General features: G+C 44.4%; 1 protein-coding gene across 1 annotated transcript; it reads right to left on the reverse strand.

Moving 5' to 3' along the window:
- Positions 1-20,200: 20,200 nt before the first annotated feature.
- Positions 20,201-21,315, reverse strand: LOC120706214. The gene is made up of 2 exons (XM_039990795.1): positions 21,045-21,315; positions 20,201-20,912 (listed from the first exon to the last, which is right to left on the reverse strand). The coding sequence occupies exons 1-2, from the start codon at positions 21,241-21,243 to the stop codon at positions 20,782-20,784; spliced, it is 330 nt and encodes a 109-aa protein (XP_039846729.1). The 5' UTR covers positions 21,244-21,315; the 3' UTR covers positions 20,201-20,781.
- Positions 21,316-22,602: the final 1,287 nt, after the last annotated feature.

Raw genomic sequence — 22,602 nt, forward strand, 5'->3', positions numbered from 1 at the left:
GAAATTCGCAAATTATTTTGATTTTCAGCTCTCTATTATTTCATATTGATGTTTGATGTGGAAGTTCGGTTTCGATTCCTGAAAAGCATGGGTGTGAAGGGAAACGATGGGGTTGAGTACCTCTGCTTGCATATGTGCAATTCTGAACATGATAGATATGATGTTTATTTATGATGTTATCTCGTGCATACACAAAGGCTTAATTTCCCTATTTTAGATTTAGATAAAGCAAATTGTTTCCCTCATTATTGGATCCTAGGAGTAATCCTGCCTGTGCATACACAGAACCTTAGCATTTCAGTTATTTAATCTGAATAGAAAGATGAATGATAGAGCAATGCTGCCTGTGCATCGATCCTTGATGAAACACAATGCAGGTACACTACATATTTAGAAGTTCCAATTTATATCCATACACACATTGTTCCCCAAGTATGCTCTCTGAAGAGTAAAAACAGATGATTTATGTAAGGAAAAATCCTTCTATTCCATTTTAATCTAAGGAACATAATCATGAGAAGAAAAAGAATAATACATTGTGAGATCCTGTCTGGTCACACAGAGATGTTGAGTTCTGACATAAGCATGTGTGCAATTTTTTCAATATTGAAATAGCACTAATCCTCCACGTCGCTACTCCCCTTAGTGACTTATTCTGAAATTCAGAGATAGTTTGGATAAAATCACCCGAAGGTATGATTATTTACTATAATTAACATATATGTTAAATGTTGTCTAATTATTAATGGGAAATAACTGAATACCTATTGAGAATCTACAGATTTAGGTGGCTATCTTCTAAGCTAGCAAACTCGTGAAGGATTGTGCACATAAGTTGAGTCGATCTCAACCTATCTTTGTATGCTGGATTTACTTGGATCACAAGAGTCGATACGTTAATTATCAATTTATATACCCGATTTGAACAGTGTTGATATAAAACATATCACGTTTCAATATCAAAATTTCTAATGTTGCTGTCATCATATGGCGCGCAAAGGCTTTAGGGTGTTTGTTCGTCAAATCTATATATTCTATATAGATGCAACCCACTAAGTGTCATAATTGTATTTCTCCCAATCCTCGTGCTGCCACGTCATCAATCCACTAAGTGCCATGTTGCTATGTCATCAACCTACTAAGTGTCATAATTTCTATTTCTCTCAGTCATGTTTTTCAATATGTTGCGGTTCATCAAAAGTATAAATAAAGAAGAAGCCCAACAGCCAAATTTTTTATTTATCAATTAAATATTACTCTATGCAACATACATATGTTAAATCCCCTCCCTTTATTTTCTTTTATTATTGTCTCATGAACATTATTTTCATTTATCAATTAAATATTAGTCTATCTAATATTAATAAATAAATCCACATTTGTTTCAAAAAGAAAAATAATTAGTCTCCTATGGTATTTCTGTCTTCTAAAATTGATGCATCCCACTAGGAAACGTTAAAAAAAACAATTAGTCTCCTATTGTATTTCTGTCTTCTAAGATTGATGCATCCCACTAGAAAATGTTAATTTATATTTCTCTCAATCCCCATTGAGCCACCAACAATGGAAGAAGCACTCCTTTATCCACCTTACTATGTCTCTTCATTTCTCTCATGTTTGTAACTTGATCATCCAAGCTGTCATTTCCTTAAGTCTCTCTATCTAACAATACACTACCACCACCACCCCTTCCACTTCTCATGATCTGTAGAACCCAACGCTCTATATATTTTGCTTAGTTGAAGCCATCGTAGCGTTACTCACACTCTCGACTCCATTATTCCATTCGGTTCTGGTAGCTCCTTGCCTTCCCCAGCTGTTTTGCTACTCTTAAATTTTGTCTTGCATCACTGTGGCATGTAGGAAGAGCACCGTGAATGATTGTTCCAGGTCTCTTCTCTTCAATGTTACACATTCATTCATTATGTTCTGATATTGATACTATATTTGGTTCCTCCTTAATAATTTACAGTTTGATACAACTATATTTGTACAACTATATTTCTAATTATCAATATTTTACACACAACTGCATTCCTCACATTTCATTTTAAAAAATATTTGCATAAATTTCGCTTAACCAAAGAGTCGATACAAAGTCGAATCACTTCACAAAATGATGCAGACTTTTTTCATTTTCTACTAGAATAAAATTAAAGCGATCTTACCATACCAATTACGATTCCTCTTTTTATCAGTTTCATCAACTTGATTTTTTTATATGTACTTCAATTTTAATATTTAAGCATATCTTATATACAACCATGTCATATATCTCCAATGCTAAAATTGACTACAACTTTATATCTCCATTTTTTAATACACTCAACTTCAACATTTTTGTCCACAAATCCCGCAGCAACGCGCGGGGTATTCAACTAGTGATGATAACAATAGGAGCCTATTTAATTACATTCTCATAGTAAATGTGAAGAATGTATGGTCTTAAATATCATTTGATTTTAATGCTGGATTTGATTTTTGAAACGGTAGGGCGCGATAAGCCGAATGTTCTATTACTGTTAGTTGGCCAGCCCTGCTGCCGCCGTGTACTGCGTCGGTGACGGTCGTCAGCGGGTCGTGCTTGCGCGGCCTGATCGTCGTCTCTGATTGCATTGCATTGCAGGACAACTAGGTCGACGCCAAGGAAAAAAATTTCGGACGGTAAATCAGTTTACCGGAAAATTTACCGTTACCGGTTGTGTCCGAGAAACGAATTCCGGCGAAATTTCAAATTTTTCGGTTTCAAAATTCAAAAATTCATAAAAAACGAAAACCGAATTTTCCGACCGGATTTCGTTGCTTTCCGGTCGGATTTCGGTGCTTTCCGGTCGGAAAACATTGTTTTAGCAATGTAAAAAAATATTTTGGCATATATGGTATTGCAAAGGAACTATTACACATGTATATATAATTTAAACACGAAATATCCATTCAAATTCCGTAAAAACAATATATCCCTCACATGACTAAACGCATATAGATCCGTATATGAAATAGAAATGTAAATTCTTAATAAGTATCCCTCACATGACTAAACACACATAGATTTCGTAAAAATAATATATTCCTCACATGACTATTACACATGTTGGGTTTATTTAGCAAAACATGTCCTATATATGATCAGCTTGTATAACTTGGACAATGGACTTGGTATTGAATTATTGCAATGAACCTATGGCTTGTATGACTAGGACAATGGACTTGGTATTGCATTATATTGGATTTAGATTGTGTGTCTTGTATGGACAATTGGACATACATGTTTTAGGTGAATCCTATTAATATTTGGTGTGTGAAATATTTATTATGCTTTGTGAACTGTTATATATGCAAAATTAGATGAAGTGCTGTAAATTTTTTAATTTTTCCTCACTGATTTTATAATTTCCGATCACCAACAACATTTTCCGGTCGGAAAACACCGAAATCCGGTCGGAAAACACCGAAATCCGGTCGGAAAATGTCGAAAACCGAAATTTGAATTTCAAATCGTTTTCCGATCGGAAAATCCGGAAAAAAACGGAAAACCGGTAATTTTCCATTTCCGGGAACGTCCGGAAAATCATTTTCCGTCGGAAAAGTAAACCCTGGTCGACGGTCATCGATGTGGTGGAGTGTGCAGCCTGTTTCCGTTCGTGTGAGACGAGACCAGATAGGACTAGGACCGTAGGTGTAGCACTCATGCAAGAGATGAACTGAGGAGAGACTGTAAAAAAAACTGTGTGATGGAACAAAATACTTTGAGACGAGCAAGATTTAGAAATCCCATTTACAAAATACTCTAGCACGCCTAGCACTGGAAGAGAATTTTGCATGCATTGAGTACTAAACGAAATTTATTTGCAAAATCTTTTCACAAATGGATGTAATTTTGCGCGACGAATCTAATGAGTCTAATTAATCTATAATTTACTATAGTAACTACTCTCTAATTATGCGTTCAAATATCTCATTAGATTCGTCTCGCGAAGTAGCGCTGCGATTGTGAAATTAGTTTTATAAACTATCTTTATTTAATACTTTTAATTGATGGTCAAAATTTTCTATAGTAATCTAGCGCTACTAAACCAAATATGGCCGAAATATATATGGGTTTGATACATGTGGATTCCGTTACAACACCTTAACCAAACACAAGCTTAGTGTCACGACGTGGCACCCAATTCCAAAGGTTTTGCTCCGATTTGCAGATCTAGCGAGAGGCAGCCGTCTTTTTGGCTTCCACTATCATCACGCTGGCTAGTGCCCAAGCTGCAAGGGGTCCAAAGCGTGGAGCCACACCCACCCAGGCATTAGAGCAAGTATTATAATGACAACTAAACAGGCTGGGAAGGTCACACGTCAGAAAAAAAATCCTTGTTGGCAGAGAGAGAATGGAAGAGAATGAGACGGGCGATTCGCAATTCGCCGGCTCAGAACGGGCGTATAGCATCGGGTTGTGGTTATGTGGAGTCACCATCACTGCTTCTGTGATTTCTATTGGCTCCACATCGCTGTTGGATCAAAGTGAGCATTGAATATTAGTGTAGGCCCTACCACTACCACTAATTTTTTACTGCCCAGCTGGATGACGTGGTGCTTCTTTACGCCGGCTCCCGGCTGAATCATAAGCCATGCAGCAGCCACGCCCGGTCGGGATCAGCAAGCTGCGATGGAGACTGAGGCCGACGCCTACTCCTTAGTCCTGTCCCTGCTCGGTCTGGCGGGCCAGCAGCAGCGCGCGGCTACGGCGCTGGCATGGCATGGCATTGGAAAAGAAATGGAGAAGCACGGGAAAAGAAAGCGAGGCCCGCCGCCGCCGCCGCCGCCCGGCGAGGACATGGCCGGCGGAGCGTGCAAGCTAGAGCCGGCCAGGCAACTGCCCGCCGGTCGCGGGAGAGGCTGGAGCGCAGGCGCACGGCTGCCTGCTCGCCTCTCCGATCCCCGCGCCTTCCTGTACCGGCCCGGCGCGCGGTCGGTTCGGTTGCTAGCGCTAGCGGCTGAGCTGCTGTGGGTCACATCACATGGGCAGGCCGACCGGCCGGCCGACGGGGTCCGGCGTCCACGGCCAAACGCACCTTGTCCGTGGAAAAGGTTGCACGGTGCTGACACAGCCCGGGCCCCGGCCTGGCTGCTGTTCTCTCCTGTTCGGTCGTGCGCAGCACAGGATCAGTGACACAGCCAAACGACGCGTGGAAGCACGAGCACCGGCAAGCTCTGATCTCTAGCCTGCTTGTGACAGCCTGCTTGTGACAGCTCTCTCTTCCTCCCGGGTGAAGCAAAGCAACTTCTCGAGTCTCTCCGATCCGGCTGGTCTACAAATACGCAATCCACTGACCGTTCCAAACCACAACAAAAACCTTCCTCGCGGTCTCCGAGCTCTCCGCCACAACACCTCCATTTTAGCAGATCAGATTAGAGATGAACAAGAGGAGCGCCGCCAAGAGGGCCAAGGTGCCGTCGGCGCCCGCGTCGAGGTCTACGCCAAGCAAAAATCCTTCCACGGGGAGGAAAGGCGACTCTGTTCGTTGTGACTGGTGGCTGGTATTGATTTGTTGTGAGAGAAAAGTACTACTGGCTGGCTAGTGTTGATTTGGTGTAAGAAAAAAATACTATTAGTTAGATGCAGCGAACAGAGTGGATGACGAAGAGGTGGAGAAGAACATCTGGATGGACCCGGATGCTCTGTCTGTCGACTGCGGCATCTATTTCATGCCCTACGAAGGCGAGGTGTACATGGTAAGTATTGTTGCTTGCAACACCAGTAGTTTCCACACAGCAACAACTAACTATCTTTGGATTGTGGCCTCCAACAACTATCTATCTTCGTCTAACCCAATCCGACTGTTCTAATCTCTCGAGTGCAGCAATCACTACTACAAAATACATTTTCGGAGGCGGGCAAAAAGACTTTTCCGAGGCGGCCAGCGCAACCGCCTCGGATCTTTCGTCACGGTTAATGAAGCATTAACCGAGGCGATTTGTTGCCCGCCTCGGTTAATCGAATAAAAAAATTAAAAAAAAAGAAAAGCCCGCGCGAGCCCATCACGGGCCCGTCGAGCCCATCCACCGCCGCCGCCGGATCCCGCCAGATCCGGCCCCTTCGCAGCTCCTGCAGGCCGGAAGAGAGGTCGGGGAGGGGCCGCCGTCCACGGGCCGAGCTCCGCGCGCCGCACGCCGTCCTTGGGGAGGCCGCCGCCGCCGCAGCCGGGGAGGCCGCTCCGCCTCGGGCGTGCTCTGCCCCACCGAGGAGGCCGCTGGATCCGCCAGATCCGGAGGACGCCGGGCGGCGCCGGTCGGGGAGGAGGGAGGGAGGGGGGCGGCTCGCTGAGGCGCGCCGGCCCCGCGCTCGCCGAGGCCCACCGCCAGATCCGCGCCGCACCACCGGGGAGACGCCGGTCTCCTTCCCCTGCGCCAGATCCACGCCGCGCCGCACCGCCGGAGACACGCCGGCCTCCTGCCACCGCCCCCGCTCGCTCGCTGTCCCTGGCCGCCGCCGCACGCCGTCCATGGCCGCCGCCGCCGCACGCCACGAGGACCCCCACCGCCGGATCCGCCCCGCCTTAGAAGGGGCACGGCAGACAGGGGCCTCGGAGCGGTCGGCACGGAGGCCCTGTCGTGTTGAGAAAGAGAGGGAGAGAGAGATATTGCGGTTGGGAGAGGGAGGGAGTGAGGAAGAGTTAGGGTTTCGCATTCTTATATACTTCTTCTCAGCAACTGGGCTTACATGGGTCTCGTCTGGGCTTTGTATATTAACCGAGGCGGTTATTTTAATGGCGACCGCCTCGATTAATCGATTTTGCAAGGCGGTTTTCTTAACCGCTTCGGTTAATAAAAAATGACCGCCTCGGTTAATCGCAAGCATTAATCGAGGCGGTTTTTTAATGTGCCCGCCTCGGAGGTCTATTTTAAGTGCCTCGCAAAATAGAATTCTGTAGTAGTGAATGGCCACGCCGCGCCTGCGCCAAGTGCTGCGTTCGCATCAACCGCAAGTGCTGGTGCTGCGACCAATGGATCGGCGACGTCCGGTGCCGCCCCGCTGAGAACATGCTCGCCGAGATGAACACGGTCTGCAAGTTCAGCAAGTACGGCTGCGCGGAGGTCATCAAGTTCATCCAGAAGCGGACGCACGAAGAGACCTGCCCGCGCGCGCCGTACGGCTGCCCCGTCGCCGGCTGCAGCTACCGCGGGATGCTGCTGTACAGGCACGTCCTGGACAACCACAAGGACGCCTTCGCCTCTGTCGGCTACCTCCTGCCCACCACGGTGACGCTCCGCAAGAGCAAGCCATTCCGCGTGCTCTTGCTGGACCACAAGTCGAGCGTGTTCGTGCTCCTCAACGGCGGCGGCGTCCTCGCCGGCCGCTCCCTGTCGCTGGTCTGCCTCGGCGGGAACGCTGACATCAACTACAGGATGGAGGTGCGCGGCTGCGAGCCGGGCGCCCTCTCGCTGGCGGGGACGGCGCCGTGCGTCCGCGCGCTGGAGGGGTTCGAGGCCAAGAAGTTCCTCTTCGTGCCGGACGCCGACTGGGGCCGTCCGGCAGCGTCTCCGTCAGCATCCGCATCGGTTGACGAGGAGATCTCAGCTGTTCGTCCCGGCGTGTTCTCGCTTCACTAGAACTGTTTCATGCTTAGTACTACTTTTTTTTAACGGACTGCAAGAGATTTGCCAAATTTGTATTAGACGAGAAAAAAATGAGAGTGCGAAAAGCCCCCAACAAAACAACAACGGACACCTCAAAGAAAGAGAAGAAAAATAGACGGTGGTGCTCCGTCCAACAACTCTCCGCACCAAAAACACACTCAAAATCTGGGGGCAACAAACCAAACAACAACTAACTAGTGTTGGTAAAATACAAAGAAAAAGCTAAATTGAACTGCTGGATGTCTTCTTTTGCTAGAAAAGCCACTTCTTCTGCCGACTTCGAGATGTGGTTGAAAATTCTTCTGTTGCGTTCTTTCCAAATGTTCCACCAAAAGTAGATAATAATGCCATCGAAGAAAGGTTTGTTGTGTTTGTCGAATCTAACTCGCATTTTTTCCACCAGCCCTTCAATGTGTTCGACGCCGTGCTTGGTGGTAAAATCTCAACTCCTAGCCAGCTTATGAGTTTATCCCAACTCGCTCTCGTGAAAATGCAGTCTTTGCATAGATGTGTCGGCGTTTCTGGCTCGCTATTGCATAGCTTGCATAACGTGTCTTGCGGCCAACCCCTTTTCGCCAAATTGTCAGCTGTCAAGATCTTTTTCTGGAGAAGTAGCCAGGCGAAAAAACGGCATTTGGGCTCAGTTTTGGCCTTCCAAATTGGGTGGAATAATGACGTTTTGGTGCGCCCAATGAATTGAATACGATATGCACTCCTTGTTGTGTATTCCCCATTAGGTGTCCAACGCCAAGTGATCTCATCGTCTGCATTAACGTCTCGTTCTTGTAGCTGAATCACCTCCCACAAATCGACATACTCTCTAATCTCCTCTCCCGTCGTCAGTGGGCAGACTAGGTCTATCCAGCGGTTTCCATGCAGCGCCTTTTGTACTGTAATATTTTTTCTTCTTGCTTTTTGAAAAAGTTGTGGTGCTAAATTCTTTGGTGATGAACCATTCAACCAACTCGAATGCCAGAAGAGCGTTTTGTTACCCTTGCCCACTTTGACAATCGTGGAAGTGTGGAACAACTCTTTGTCCGTCCCTGTCACAGGGGATGTCTAGTCCTGTCCATGGCCGTTCTTCAAATTTCCATAGGAACCAAAGCCATCTAAGTCTGAGTACCCTTGCTAGTCTTTCCAGGTCCAGTACCCCAAGTCCCCCAAATCTTTTGGCGTGCAAACCGATGGCCATCTAACTAGGCAATGACCTCCGTTCACTTTCTCCGGCTCATCTCCTTTCCAAAGGAAACTTCTTCTCCTCCTATCGATTTGTTTGATCAACCATTTTTGGGTTGGGAACACTGTTAGATGATAAATTGGTTGCGATGTGAGAATGCTTTTGACTAATGTTTCTCTTCCTGCTGATGATAACATTTCCCCTTTCCACACTGATAGTCTGTTCCCAATCTTGTCCAGGAGCGGCTGCACATCTACCCTACGGAGCTGGCGAGTATGTAGCGGTAGGCCCAGGTTTTGCCGGGGAATGAGGAAACTTTCCCAGGGAAATCTATCAAAGCGTCGGACACCAGATCCTCGGTGCATCGAATCGGAAATATTTCTGTTTTGTTCAAGTTGACCTTTAGTCCCGAACATCTTGCAAAAACTTGTAACAGCTGGCCGATGCGACTCAATTCCTCACGGTCCGGATTTGCAAAGAGGGCTGCATCATCTGCATATAGGGAACATCTTAATCTTGCCGCCGTTGGGAGGACCTGGTGAATCACGTTTCTTTGGGCTGCTAGCTCTATTATTTTTTGAAGGGGATCGATGGCTAGGATAAAAAGCAATGGTGATAGTGGATCGCCTTGACGTACTCCTCGAGCATGTTTGAATTTTTTTCCCGAGTATCCCATTGAGCAATACTCTTAAAGATGAAGTTGCAAGTAGCGTGGTGATCCAGTCTCTCCACTTTTGGCCAAAACCCAACGCCTTCATCACCTCGAGGAGGAAAACCCAGCTTAGAGAATCAAATGCCTTAGAGATGTCCAACTTTATGAATAGGGCCGGCCGCTTTGGTTTATGTAAAGCCTTGATCACACTTTGCACGTAGACAAAGTTGTCATGAATACAACGTTTTTTGATAAAGGCGTTTTGGCTTCCTAAAACCAGCTCATTCATCCTTGGAGCCAATCTGTCGGCCAGCAGTTTGGTGATTATTTTGGCGAGGCTGTTGATGAGGCTAATCGGTCGGAAGTCCGATAAATCAGCTGCTCCTTCTTTTTTTGGAAGAAAGATGATGTTCGCTTCATTAATCAACTCGATTCGTCTGGTTCTCAGGGAATGGAAAGCTCGTAATGCTGCAATTAGATCAGGTCCTATGATCGACCAACATTTTTTGTAGAACAGGCCAATAAAACCATCGGGTCCTGGCGATTTTTCATCTGGTAATTGCATGACTACTTTATAAATCTCGCTTTCCTCAAAAAGATCCTCGAGTTCGTGTAGGTCGTGAGGGTGGTATCCCAAGTGTGTCCAATTTAGACTAAGCGATCGCTCTTGTGTCTGTCCCAGCAGGTTGACAAAATGCTCATAAATTGCCTCTTCTTTTTGTTGGTGGTTGGTGGAAATACCGTTCCTGGTGTTTAATGACGGAATGTGCAGTCTCCTTTTTCTGTTATTTGCGTGTAACATGAAAAGCCATGTGCATGCATCCCCGTTACGGATCCAAGTTAAGCGGGAGTGTTGTCTTGCCCGTGAACGCTGTATCGCAGCAAGACCATCCGCTTTAGTTTTCAAATAACGGCGGAATTCTAGTTCTTCAGGAGTGAGAGCTCTTTGTTCCTGTGCTGTGTCGAGGAAAAGCAAGACCTCGTTTGCTATGGCTAAACGTAGAGCAAGGTTGCCCAAATTATGTCGTTTCCATAATCTAAGAGCCTTTGCTGCTCTGATGAGTTTGACGTGGATTCGTAGTATGGCATCTTGTGTGTTTACTGGTTGGCTCCACACTTCCTGAATGGTTTCCATAAAACCCGGCATCGTTACCCAAAACGACTCAAAGCGGAAACCCCTGTAGTGTTGTCTGGCGACATCCCCTACTAACAACAATGGGCAGTGATCTGATCCCATGGTAGGAAGTGCATGTAAGTCGATGTTTGGGAAAATGGTGAGCCATTCGGGTGTACCAAAGAAACGGTCTATCCTTGTAAACGTCGGATTGTCTTGTTCGTTACTCCAAGTGAAATGCCTTCCTCGTAAATCCATTTCCATTAGCTGGTTCTCATCTAGCACTTGCTTAAACTTGTTCATCATGCGTCTGTCTAACATGTCATTACTTTTGTCTTCCGCCTTGTAGATGAGATTGAAATCTCCAATTATAAGCCACCTCTCCAGCACTTGGTCTTTTAAGCTTTTGAGTTCATCAAGGAACAAAAGTTTTTCCTGGTCACTTTGCGGTCCATACACCCCTGTCAGTGTCCAAGATGTATCATCAGCTTTCATAGTGATGGTGGCGGACACCGTGTGATTAGTGTTGTGTGTGGCCTGTAGGCTGAAATGTTTGTCTGACGCAGTAATGAGAATGCCTCCTCTAGTACCATCTGCCGGCAGTGTCACGTAATTTGTCGCAAAATCTTGGCCAAGGGTTTCCATTATTAGTCGTGTCGTCTAGTGAGCAATTTTTGTTTCTTGAAAGCAAACAACGGTTGCTCCTGACGATTGAACCGTGTTGCGAACACTCGCTCTCCGTGCTGCCGCATTGAGCCCTCGAACATTCCAACACAGGATATTACAATTTTTCTGTGACATAAACAAAACATTGACAACTTGCACTTGGAGAGTGAATGCAAAGTTCAGGCTGCTGACTAGGACTTCCTTGCTGGGCATTAGAGCCAATTATAAATCTACGGAAACGTTGAGCTGCTGGTTCGGCATGTTTCGTGAGCGTCGATGTCGGGCACCACCCGACCAGAACATCGCTGAAGCCGCAAGGCCAAATTGCTGGCCGAATAAGTAGTACAAACCAAAATAAGTTCTGAACCGTCTGCCCTAACATGGAAGAAATACAAAGACAACTACGATAACTGATGGGGGAAGCCCATCACCGTCCATCAGGCTTCCTGCGCCGCCGCTGCTGTTCCCGGCATTGGCAGGACCCTGCTTTTCCTCTTGTTCCTGGGCTGGTTCCCTATCTCCACCCATGTCTTGATTGCTTCCATCTTTGCGCCCGTCAGGGGCTGTGGGAGATGCTGCGCAAGTTTATTGAAATCAGAGTTAGAGCTAGTTTGTTCCTTCACGCCAGGGGATAATTCCCCCAACTTGTTGATCAACACTCTCTGTGCTAATTGGACACTGTCTTTTCCTGGGTGAAGCTTTGCTTTGTTAGCTAGGCGAGTACTCTTCCGCTGTGCTGTGTTTGTCTCTGTATGTGTTTCAGGCTGGGGTAAAGGGTTGGCTGGTGGTGGCGTGTTCAGAATTGGTGTTGGGGGTGTGCAGGAAATGAAGTTGATAAATGATGCCAAATCATCGATTGTGTCTTGTACCGCCACCCCCGGTTCTTGAGCAGGCTCGTTTGCACCAAGCTGGGTTACAGTTTGTTGGCCACTAGCATGCTGGTTCTGTATGTTCGCATGCAATCCCTCTGTGTCTAAGTTATGTGGGGATTGCTCAAATGAGAAATGCTCAGACCTCGGTTCCTGTTCAGTTGGGCTAGTACAGGCATCTATTTGCTGGGTGTTCCTGTCTATTAGTACTACTTTATCATCAGGTTTCTTATTAGTAGTTGTTCAACGTTGGTGCTCCTGATCTCCTTCTGATTATCTGCAGGCATGCTTTTGTTTCACTAGATGTCTGTCTATGCTAATGTTCAGAAGCTTTTGTAAAGAACTGGGCAGGGTCTAGTAGTAGCCTAGGAGTAAGTTTGCAGTTGCTTTGGCTGAATCAGCAATTGAGCTTGGTGTTTGTCTTGCCGTGCCGCACGCGGTGCTTGTTGTTTGAAGCTCCTGAGCTCGGTGTTTTCTGTAATGGGGAACTGATGAAAAGGCACGGTGGTCCTGCATTTTGCATGCGCACATGAATTGCTGCGGTATGTGACGATGTCGATTGGATCATTTCGTGATTATGGTGCCATGGGTGTAGTACACCTTAATGTCAAATTTTCTTTACTAATGCAGTTCCATTTTAGCATGCGCACATGAATGAAGAATTCTTTACTCTGCAGTGGCCAAATGGGGATCTGAAGGGTGCAGCAGTCCTGTATTGCATACACACATGAATGATGAATTCCTGCGCTACGTGTCTGTCAATTAATTGGATCATTTCATGATTCTGCATTGGTTGCAGTAAACCTTAATGTCAAAAATTCTTACTGCAGTTCCTTTTGGGCGCTGACTATTGTATGAGCAAATCGGACTAATATTAAAGCAGCACATGCTTGTTGAGCGTAACATATACCACATGCAGAAGCCATTCCCGTGTGCAGGGCTAGTCATTTTTTGGAGTGTGGGCAGGAAAAGAAAAACAACGTTTTCTTAAGAGACATTGTAAGAAACGAAATTTATACGGATATATAGAGCGTTCAAATTTGCTACATGTTCAAATTCAAAAGGAAAAAAAAACAAATACACACGCAGATTTTCATACGGCCTCTTGCATTCCACTGCTCGCTGCCCGCCTGCTGTAGCCAGCAGTACTGAACAAGCTGATGCCCGGCCCACCCCCGCCCATTGCCCAAATTCTGTCCACGACCGGCCTGAAACGGCCAGCCTGATCGACTTACTGACGGGCTTGGCTAACGAAATCAGGCCTAGACTGAAACAAACGGGCCTAGCCCGAAACGTATTCTCCATTTTTGAGCTTTTTTATTTTTTATATTTCTTTAAAAAAAATTCAAAAATATATGTCCGTTTTGAAATATTTCAAAAATACCCCCGGTCGCCCCTCATAGGGCGACAGGTCCTAAGTGTAATTTTTTTTCTTCAAATTTACAACGAGGTCCCTGGAAAAAAAAGGGGGCCGGTCGCCCTCCCAACGGGCGACTGGGGGTCCTGTCGCCCCCCCCTCGGGCGACCAGGTGGGCCCAGCCCACGGGCGCGGCAGGGGGGCCTGTCGCCCCCCCCCCGCGGGCGACCGGGGTATCCCCTTTATAAGCTCCAACCCCTCCTTCCCTCCTCATTTGAGCCCGAAAATTCCACCAAAAATCAAGAAAAAAAGAGAGGCGTGAGGAGAAGGGAAGCGGCGAAGCCCTGCCGGATTCAGCACTTGTGATCTGCAGGTTAGTACATTTAGTTTATATATTTTTCTATTTAAGTACTACACATTTAAGTAGGAGTAATTTAAGTAGGGATGAGTAATTTAATTTAATCAGTATTATAGTAGAACCATTTAAGTAGGAGTTTAATGATACTTTAGTTTGTAGTTACGTAGTAGTAAATTAGTTTAGAAAATTAGTACTACGCATTTATTATTATAATTGCAGTACTATTAGAGACGTGTTTATAAATTAATTATGATTTAGAATAGAATTTGATATATGCAGTATAGAATTTGAGTGTCATCATGTACTTATGAATACTTATACGTTGTAGTTGAATTTCATACTTAGTTTTTACGAATTATTGAATAAGGTAGTGAAGTAAAGAGTATAACTCGATAAGTATTATGTGATATACAGATATGTCGAGCAAGATGCAGTTTCAAGTATCTTATGGTGACTACAATGTTATGTATGGGCCAAATGGAGTAGATCTTTCTGCCTTTAAGTGCACATCTAGCGCCATAGATAAACCTCTGGAAAGAAGTTTTGGTTCTATATGTAAGTGGCTGCAGCGTGGGTTCCGTGTTGATCCGTTGACACATGTGATCACCGTCCAGTCTCTTGTTAATTGGGAGGTAGAAAGTGAATTATGGGAATTAATGATATAAAGCACTGATGCCTGGCAGAAGTACATGCAAGCAGCTCTAGAGCGTGGGTGGCCTCTGGCCATTCTTGTTCAAATCCGGGAGAAGACACAAAATGAAATCCAACATTGTGCAGATCAAGGAACTCCGAGTATTCGAAGAGAGACCAATTATGTTGAGCAAGATGAGTCAGAAGAGACAGAGAACCAAAACATGGGACCACAGGGCCTTGCTGATGAGGGAGAGAGGATACATAGCATTGTGGACGAGATGGAGGCAGAAGACCAAACCGCAATAGAGATGGACGAATATGAGGGCTCATCTGATGACGAGCAGTACTCATTGCCAAAAGAGTGGAAGGAGCAAGATTTTGGCAGTCATGTCGCAGAAGATGTACGAAATCAGGAGTGGGAGTACAGAGTGAATGAGGTAGTGCAAGGTGTAACATATCCAAACATTGAAGCCGTAAAAGATGCTGTGAGACTATGGCCAATATCATTGAAACGAGAATTCAGAGTCGTAAAGTCTGGCAGTAAAGAATATGAGGTGAAGTGTGTGAATGATGGATGTCCATGGCGAGTACATGCATTCAAGGGAAAATGGAAGTCCAACTGGAAATGTTCCATTGTGACATAGCATACTTGTTTGCTGTCAGAAGTTCTTCCCTCACATCGCAATATATCATGCGACTTTGTTGCAAAGCAAATGTATGGGTTTATTATGGACAACCTTAATTATGAGCCAAAAATGATTGTTCGACATATTGAGCAGACTTACCAGTACACCATCAGTTATTTGAAGGCATGGCGGGCTAAACAAAGGGTGTTCGAGATGCGGTTCGGCACATACGAGGCATCATATGATAACCTACCTCGTATGTTATCCCAGGTTGCTGCTAGAAATCCAGGAAGCTTTTATGACACATACCTCATACCAGCCGTGACTAGGGGACAAAGAATTATGCAACGAGCCTTCTTTTGCATAGGTGCTTGTGTTAGAGCATTTCAGTTTTGTCTTCCGGTGATCTGCATTGATGGCACATTTTTGACTGGAAGGTATAAAGGTCAGATACTCACCGCAATCGGTGTAGATTGCAACAACCAAATAGTTCCGCTTGCATTTGCATTTGTTGAGAATGAGAACATAGACAGTTGGTATTTATTCCTTGAACGAGTGAAGATTCATGTTGTTGCTGCACGCCCAGATGTGTGCCTTATTAGTGATAGGCATGCCGGTCTGCTGCAATCAATACTGAAATTGCAACATGGAACTGCGACAACGCCTCCATTGTGGCCCGATGTCCAAAACAGGTGGTGCATTAGGCATATGGGTGCAAACTTCTATGACCACTTCAAGAACAAGGATCTTAAGAACCTGTTTAAGAGGTTGTGCACCCAAAACCACGTGGAGGCACTAGCTGGCGCGGTGAGTCTCTTAATCATATTTGCATATGTATATATATTCATATTCGTAAGATAATTCATGCGTTTCTAACTGTACCTTTACTGAATGGATGTAGTTTCGCCTTTGCAACATGATGGAGACGGACTGCTCGACTTACCTGATGAGGGTACGTGCCGGATCCCCAATGACCCAGTTCGAGCAGACAGATGCATGGTCGAGGCAGCATGGGTAATACTCGGTTCTTCCATTTCTTTATCTTCAATGAAACACCTTACATGAAATTTATTTTGCAGTCTTCCGATGCTCTAGAAAACTGTGGTTTTACTAGGTGGGTCGATCCTGCACAAATTGATTCTGTTCAGGAGTTCATCGAGTACCTCCAGATAAAGATCTTTGATCTGGAATGCAAGGTGAACCATTATGAGGAAGTGAGCGAGGGTAACAAAGACGACGAAGTTGATGATACCAGCAATGCTGCCGGTTCACAGGATGAACCATGCACTATTCCTTACTGCAACTGCCCTTGTCACAAGAAGAAGGTCCCTGCGCCTCCGGCACCACCGCCTGCACCACCTGCAATGGGTGGATACTGCAGAGAAGTCTCAACGCAGTTTGCTACGTAGGGGTACGGCTACTAGGACTACCCTAGTGGTAGTGACATGCTGCATCGTTGTGTTTGTTTTGTTTTTTTTTAAATTTACCTAAGACATGTTAGGTTAGTCCGGAATCTGTTTACCGTAGTTTGCAACGGATTCTTCCATGCCACTGCATGTGTGATGTGTGTTTCATTATCGTTATATTATGATGTAAAATTTGATGGTTCACATTATATAATGCATTTCTTAGTTCTTATTTCTTATCGTTATATTAATTAAATGTGTGCTTTTTAGTATTCTAGTGACATGTTTATACTTCGATGCTCCATTACGACTAAGTACGATTCAAACTCGACATTATATACATGTCCAAGGAATGCAAATTAGGTACGAGACATACATACAAGCATAATACAACATTAACAATACTAAATGCGAATACATCTTAAACCGATGAACATCATATGTTATAGATCATGGCATGAAATCATCTAGGTCGTCATCCCAGTTGACAGATGGTGGTGCTGCAGATAGTGTAGTATGGCTCGACGAACCTCTTGGCTTTCCCTTTCTCTCTTTTCTGGATCTACGTTCATGTACAGGGGGAGGAACATCATGTGTTGGAGGCCATGGTTTGGGGGCATGAAGTCATCCATGTCGTCATCCCAGTTAACACAAGTTTGTGCTGCAGGTGGTGCAACATGACTTGACGAACCTCTTGCCTTTCCCTTTGTCTCCTTTCTGATTCTAGGTTCATGTATAGGGGGAGGAACATCATGTGTTGGAGGACATGGTGAAAGGATCGATGGACCAAGAGGGGGTGAATTGGGCCTTTTTCAATTTCTAAAACACAATAAAGCAACCTTAACCTATGCAATGCTAGTAAGGCACCAATTCACCAACCGGATAACTAAGCTACCTACACAAGCTATGAGAGATATAACGAGAAGTAAAGCCTAACAAGGTCGAGCTAAGTTATGATCTCTAAGTCAAGCACATGAATAAATTGCATGAAAGAAAATGCTTGAATAAAGAGAGTGGACAAGAGACGACCGGATTTTTTCCCGTGGTATCGATGTGTTGGCACACACCCCTAATCCATGTTGTGACACTCACAAAGAGTTTTGTCACCTCCCATGTCACCGAGACGTGGGCGCTCACTAAGAGTGTTCGTTCACCATCCCGGCGTGGTGGAGATCAAGCCACGTACAATCTTCTTCTCCGGGCTCCCACAATCCTTGGCAAGCTCCGCGAGAAACACCTCGATCACCAAGATCGCCTAGGTGATGCCAATCACCAAGAGTAACAAGCTAGGGCCTTCACTTGAGCAAGAACCGATCACCAAGAACGAATGCACACAAGCTTCTCTCTACTCAAGTCCTTAGCATTGCTTCTTGAATGATTGAATGATCAATTTAATGGAAGATGAAGCTCAAGGTGGCTCTTGACTATAGTATGAGTGTATGGATGTTGCCTGGTGTCAAGAGTGGCAAAATAACCCATTGGAGGGGTATATATATGCAGCTCACACGGATAGAGCCGTTGGGGAAAAAGCTGCCAGAATAGTCCGTAGCGCCGGTTAATCCGACGTCCCTCCAAAAGTCATCGTCGGTTCAACCGGTGAATGTAACTTGCCCATTTGAAAAACTAGCCGTTACTGTGAGGGCCTGATTGACCGACGACTCATCAGTTTAACCGGTGAGTGTGATTGTCCTGCTGATCAACTGAAATTCCATCTCATTGGACAACTGCACCGACGTTAACTCAAATCAAATCGTCGGTTTAACCGGTGAGTATAATCTTGAAATACCCTAGAAAAACCAACTCTCTGGACAACTGCACCGACGTTAATTTTGAACATCATCAGTTAATCCGGTGTTAATACTGTCCAGACACTGATCACAGCGTTTAACCGACGTATAGAAAATGGTCAGCGTCGGTTAAACCGGTGTATTGAACTTTTTCTGTTTTTGCCTTTTCTGATTTGAGTCTTGAATGAAAACCAAATATTCTTGAGATATGAGTTGAAAACCACTTATTTGAACTTCTAAGAACCTGAGTGACCATAGTGTGCATCCATTTTTGAAAGATCATGTCCATGCTCAAGTTACCTGGCCTTAACTCCTCTTAATAGTGCGACCTCTACAAAACTATAAAACCTATACTAATCTAAGTGTCCTTCTCAATCTTGTGACACTTAGTACTAGAAAGATCCTTAGTCTTGTTATAATCTTGAGTTGAATACCGAGATCGCCTTTTTGAATAATGAAATTGAGGGGCCTCTTTTGACATATGACCAAATGAGTGATAATGATTCATTAAGCTGCACAAACTCATTAGTCGCAATAATGGTTGTCATTAATCACCGAAACATACCTTGAGGGCCTAGATGCTTACACATGGTTTGGGGGGCATGAAGTCATCCATGTCGTCATCCCAGTTAACACAAGTTTGTGCTGCAGGTGGTGCAACATGACTTGACGAACCTCCGGGCATCTATTCTTGCGCAGGCCAAGTATTATCACCCGAAGATCTTATCCGCATCCTTCGTCTAGTTTGCGGCATAAGTCCACCACCGAAGATACATACCAATTTACGGAAATTTGGTATCGTTTTGTTAATCAACTCCGTATCCTCGGGGTAATCCTAGAATATAATTAAAAAATAATGTTACTGTTTCATAAATATGGATTCGAAATAACGGACGGGATTACAACTGAATGAGAGTTATCTTAATGTGCATCTCATACACCTCTTGCCGCATCCATATCTTACAAAAACTTTGTAAGAATCCAATGATATTAGGATGATTCGCTAGTTCACATACTCTCATGTATATCTTCCGACGTTCTAGCAGGTGTCCATTTACATCTTGCGTCGTAATACCTCGAAATAATGTGAAATCTTTAAACTCTACTACTTTGGACAACACCATCTCTATCGTACCATCCGCTGACAGATCCAACTTCTTACTAATAACAAGATGTGTCATGATATCAAGTATTATACTAGATTTTTCTTCGGTCCATGAAAATCCTCCACAATTGGAGGCAGCCATTGCCTTATGCTGCAATATCAATAAGTTACTTTCATAATTCTATTCTAATTCATAATTAATTTAAAAACAAGTCTGTAATAGTATTGAAATTGTAATACTAAACGAGTGTTCTAAAGCACCAAATCTAATTCAGCTAATCCGCTAATTAAATTAAATTTTTATACAATATCAATGGATTCATACGGAAGTTACCGGTAGATCACAAGTACGCAATTCGTCAGAGCTTCGCCGCTTTTCTTCTCCTCATCCCTCTCTTTTTTTCTGAATTTTTAGGCTCAAATGACAAAGTGGATGGCGGCATATGGCGGCCAGGGCTTATATAGGGTGTGGGGACCCTGTTGCCCCCCCAACGGGCGACAGGGGGCTGTCGCCCCTGTGTGGGCGACAGGCCCCTGTCGCCCATTGGGTGGGCGACAGGCCCTTTTTTTTGTCAGGGACCTCGTTGCGAATTTGAAGAAAAAAAATTACATTTAGGGCCTGTCGCCCTATGGGGGGCGACCGGGAGATATTTTTGAAATTTTTCAAAACGAACATATATTTTAGAAATTTTTATTTTTTAAAAATATAAAAAAGAAAAAACGGCTCCATTTTTCGTAGTGTGGGCGGCCCGAGACAGCTGGCCTTGGAATTAATGGCCTGATCATTTCCAGTGTGAAGTCGTGGGCAGCCATTTTCTGGAATTTTTTAATATTTTTAATCTAAAATATTAAAAATAATCCAGACACATAAAAGGATGTTCCCTTTATCATATTCATGTTTTGTGCCATGAAATATGATGGTAAAAGGATGATACGTTGACCTTAGCGATTTAGGAAAAACAATGACAATAAAACTAGGAAACAAATTTACTTGAGTAAATTTAACTTGAAGGCAAAAGCAGCCTTAAAATTAGCATATATAAAAATTAGATACCCACGCTATTTGCACGGGCCATCTTACTAGTTTGTTTAATATTTATGTATTGCATTGGCTGCCCTTTCGTTGCTCGTAGCAACGCACGGGTATAATCCTAGTTCTATAAAACTTATCATTCTCTTTCCTCATAAACGATTCTATCATATTAGCTAATTTGCTGATACGATGTAACATTTATTACTATACTCCTGTAACATTTACATTGATATTGGCCATAGTGACACCACCGGATGCCGAACTAACCAAACAACGTGACGAGGGATCGTCATCGCCAATCCACCGCCAACGACACTAATCGCTGGCGTTGCTTCAAGCTCCGATCCGTCCCATCTTCCGGGTCAGGTGCTAAACGCGGCGCCGCTGTGGAGGCGGGGGTGGCGGCACGATGAAGTACGCGCGCGGGGGGCCGCCGCGCGGCGGCGGCGGCGCCAAGCCCCGGCGACCTCCGTCCAGATGATGATGAGCTACGGGAGCACCTGCGAAGCGTGTGTTAATTTCGTCACCGTCATCGAACAAGAAGCTTTCGACTGCTAAAATGATTTAGAACGAAGAGGATCGATTAATTCGTGGTTCTTAAAATGCATTCGAGTAATTGGTTAGTCTCGTACCATGGATGGGGGCGTTGGAGTCTTCTTCATCAACCTTGGAGCAGTGGACGACGACGGAGCAGGAGACGGTGATGGCCACGAGGATCGCCATCAGCGCGCACATGGCCTGCAGCTGCAGGGAAGACAACCAAGAAGAGAACTTCATCGCAGGATACTGTGCTAGCCTCTCTGCCTTCATCGTCTCCATTCGAATGGACATTTTATAGAGGAGTAACTCCGTATAAGATAAGACTTGAATCCCATTCAGTTTCCTCCATCAATTCATGCCCATGGTCCATGGAGATGGAGGCATGGACGAGCAATAATGGAGGCGTACAGTAGATTGATATCGACGGTCTCCGCCAGTCTGGTCGAACCATGTAGTATCTCATCACGCAGCAAATTATGTCCGTGTCTGTTCAGGTATTCTGTCACTAACATTCATGGGATATTTATGACCGGGTCCCGCCGGATAAGCAGGATAATGATACTATTAATGGTTTATTGCATCCACCAGCTAATCTTCAAGTAATTAATTTTAGCTAGGATGGATCCAGAATCGGCTAATGCGCAACTAAAATTCTTCTAACTAGCTGAATATAGCAGCTATCAAATTAGTTGATTCTACCCATCACAATTTCAGCTCGCCAGCTAATGCATTAGGGCAAGTACATTGGTATCGTCTTAAAGGCGGTCTTATGTAATGACACGTAATCTTGAGTCGACCTATAACTTCTACAATAACTTGTCTTTTTAGTTGTCTCATAACTATACCACATCTCTTAATTTGTAGCTGAAATAAAGAAATATTTTGAGTTGCATGGCAACAACAACTTGTACAATGGTTGGGAAGTAGTCTCATACTTCTAAATTTTAGCATATGAGACGGTTGTTTCGCGAGACAACTACCTTTTTCTCTCACCACGCTCCCACTCCTCCACATCACTAAAAATCTAATATGGCATTACATGAGATGACCTATGAAACCGCTGACACGTACTAATGTAAGCCCTTACCCGTTTTATCAAAAATAGTGCCTATTGTGTCGAGGCCTAAACGGGCTTCTCATATGCATGGCTGGACGCACGTTTTAATGGGCTTGTTGGTAGTTTTGTGGGCTGGGCCACGTTGAGGTACGGTACGGTGTTCCTTGCTTCTTTTTTTTTTGTTGGGCAAGTGCTCACCGTACTCCACACCAATTCAAAGCTGTACAATTTACTAACGGACACGACAGTTAAAATGATTCTCTGAACAAAGAGGTCTTACTGACATCAAAATAATTATATCAAGATCTTGTTTAGTTGCAAAATTTAAAATTCCAAAACTATCACATGGAATGAAAATCTTACATGCATGTAGTATTAAATCTAGACGAAATAAAAAAATAATTGCATAGTTTGTTTGTAAATTACGACACGAATCTAATGAGTCTAATTAGACTATGATTAGACATTAAATTGTTACAGTAACCATATGCTAATGATAGATTAATTAGTCTTAATAAATTTGTCTCGTAGTTTACAGACGAGTTCTATAGTTAGTTTTGTAATTAGTCTATATTTAATGTTTCAAAGATGAA

This window comes from Panicum virgatum, chromosome 5K, assembly GCF_016808335.1.
Source record: "Panicum virgatum strain AP13 chromosome 5K, P.virgatum_v5, whole genome shotgun sequence".
NCBI classification, from domain to species: Eukaryota; Viridiplantae; Streptophyta; class Magnoliopsida; order Poales; family Poaceae; genus Panicum; species Panicum virgatum.

What these genes read in the sequence shown, in the direction of transcription:
- LOC120706214 (XM_039990795.1), bottom strand. Translation starts at nt 21,243, where the DNA reads ATGTCCATTCGAATGGAGACGATGAAGGCAGAGAGGCTAGCACAGTAT. An exon ending in CTCCAACGCCCCCATCCATG is followed by an intron (nt 20,913 to 21,044) that starts GTACGAGACTAA and finishes CACGCTTCGCAG; the next exon opens with GTGCTCCCGTAGCTCATCAT.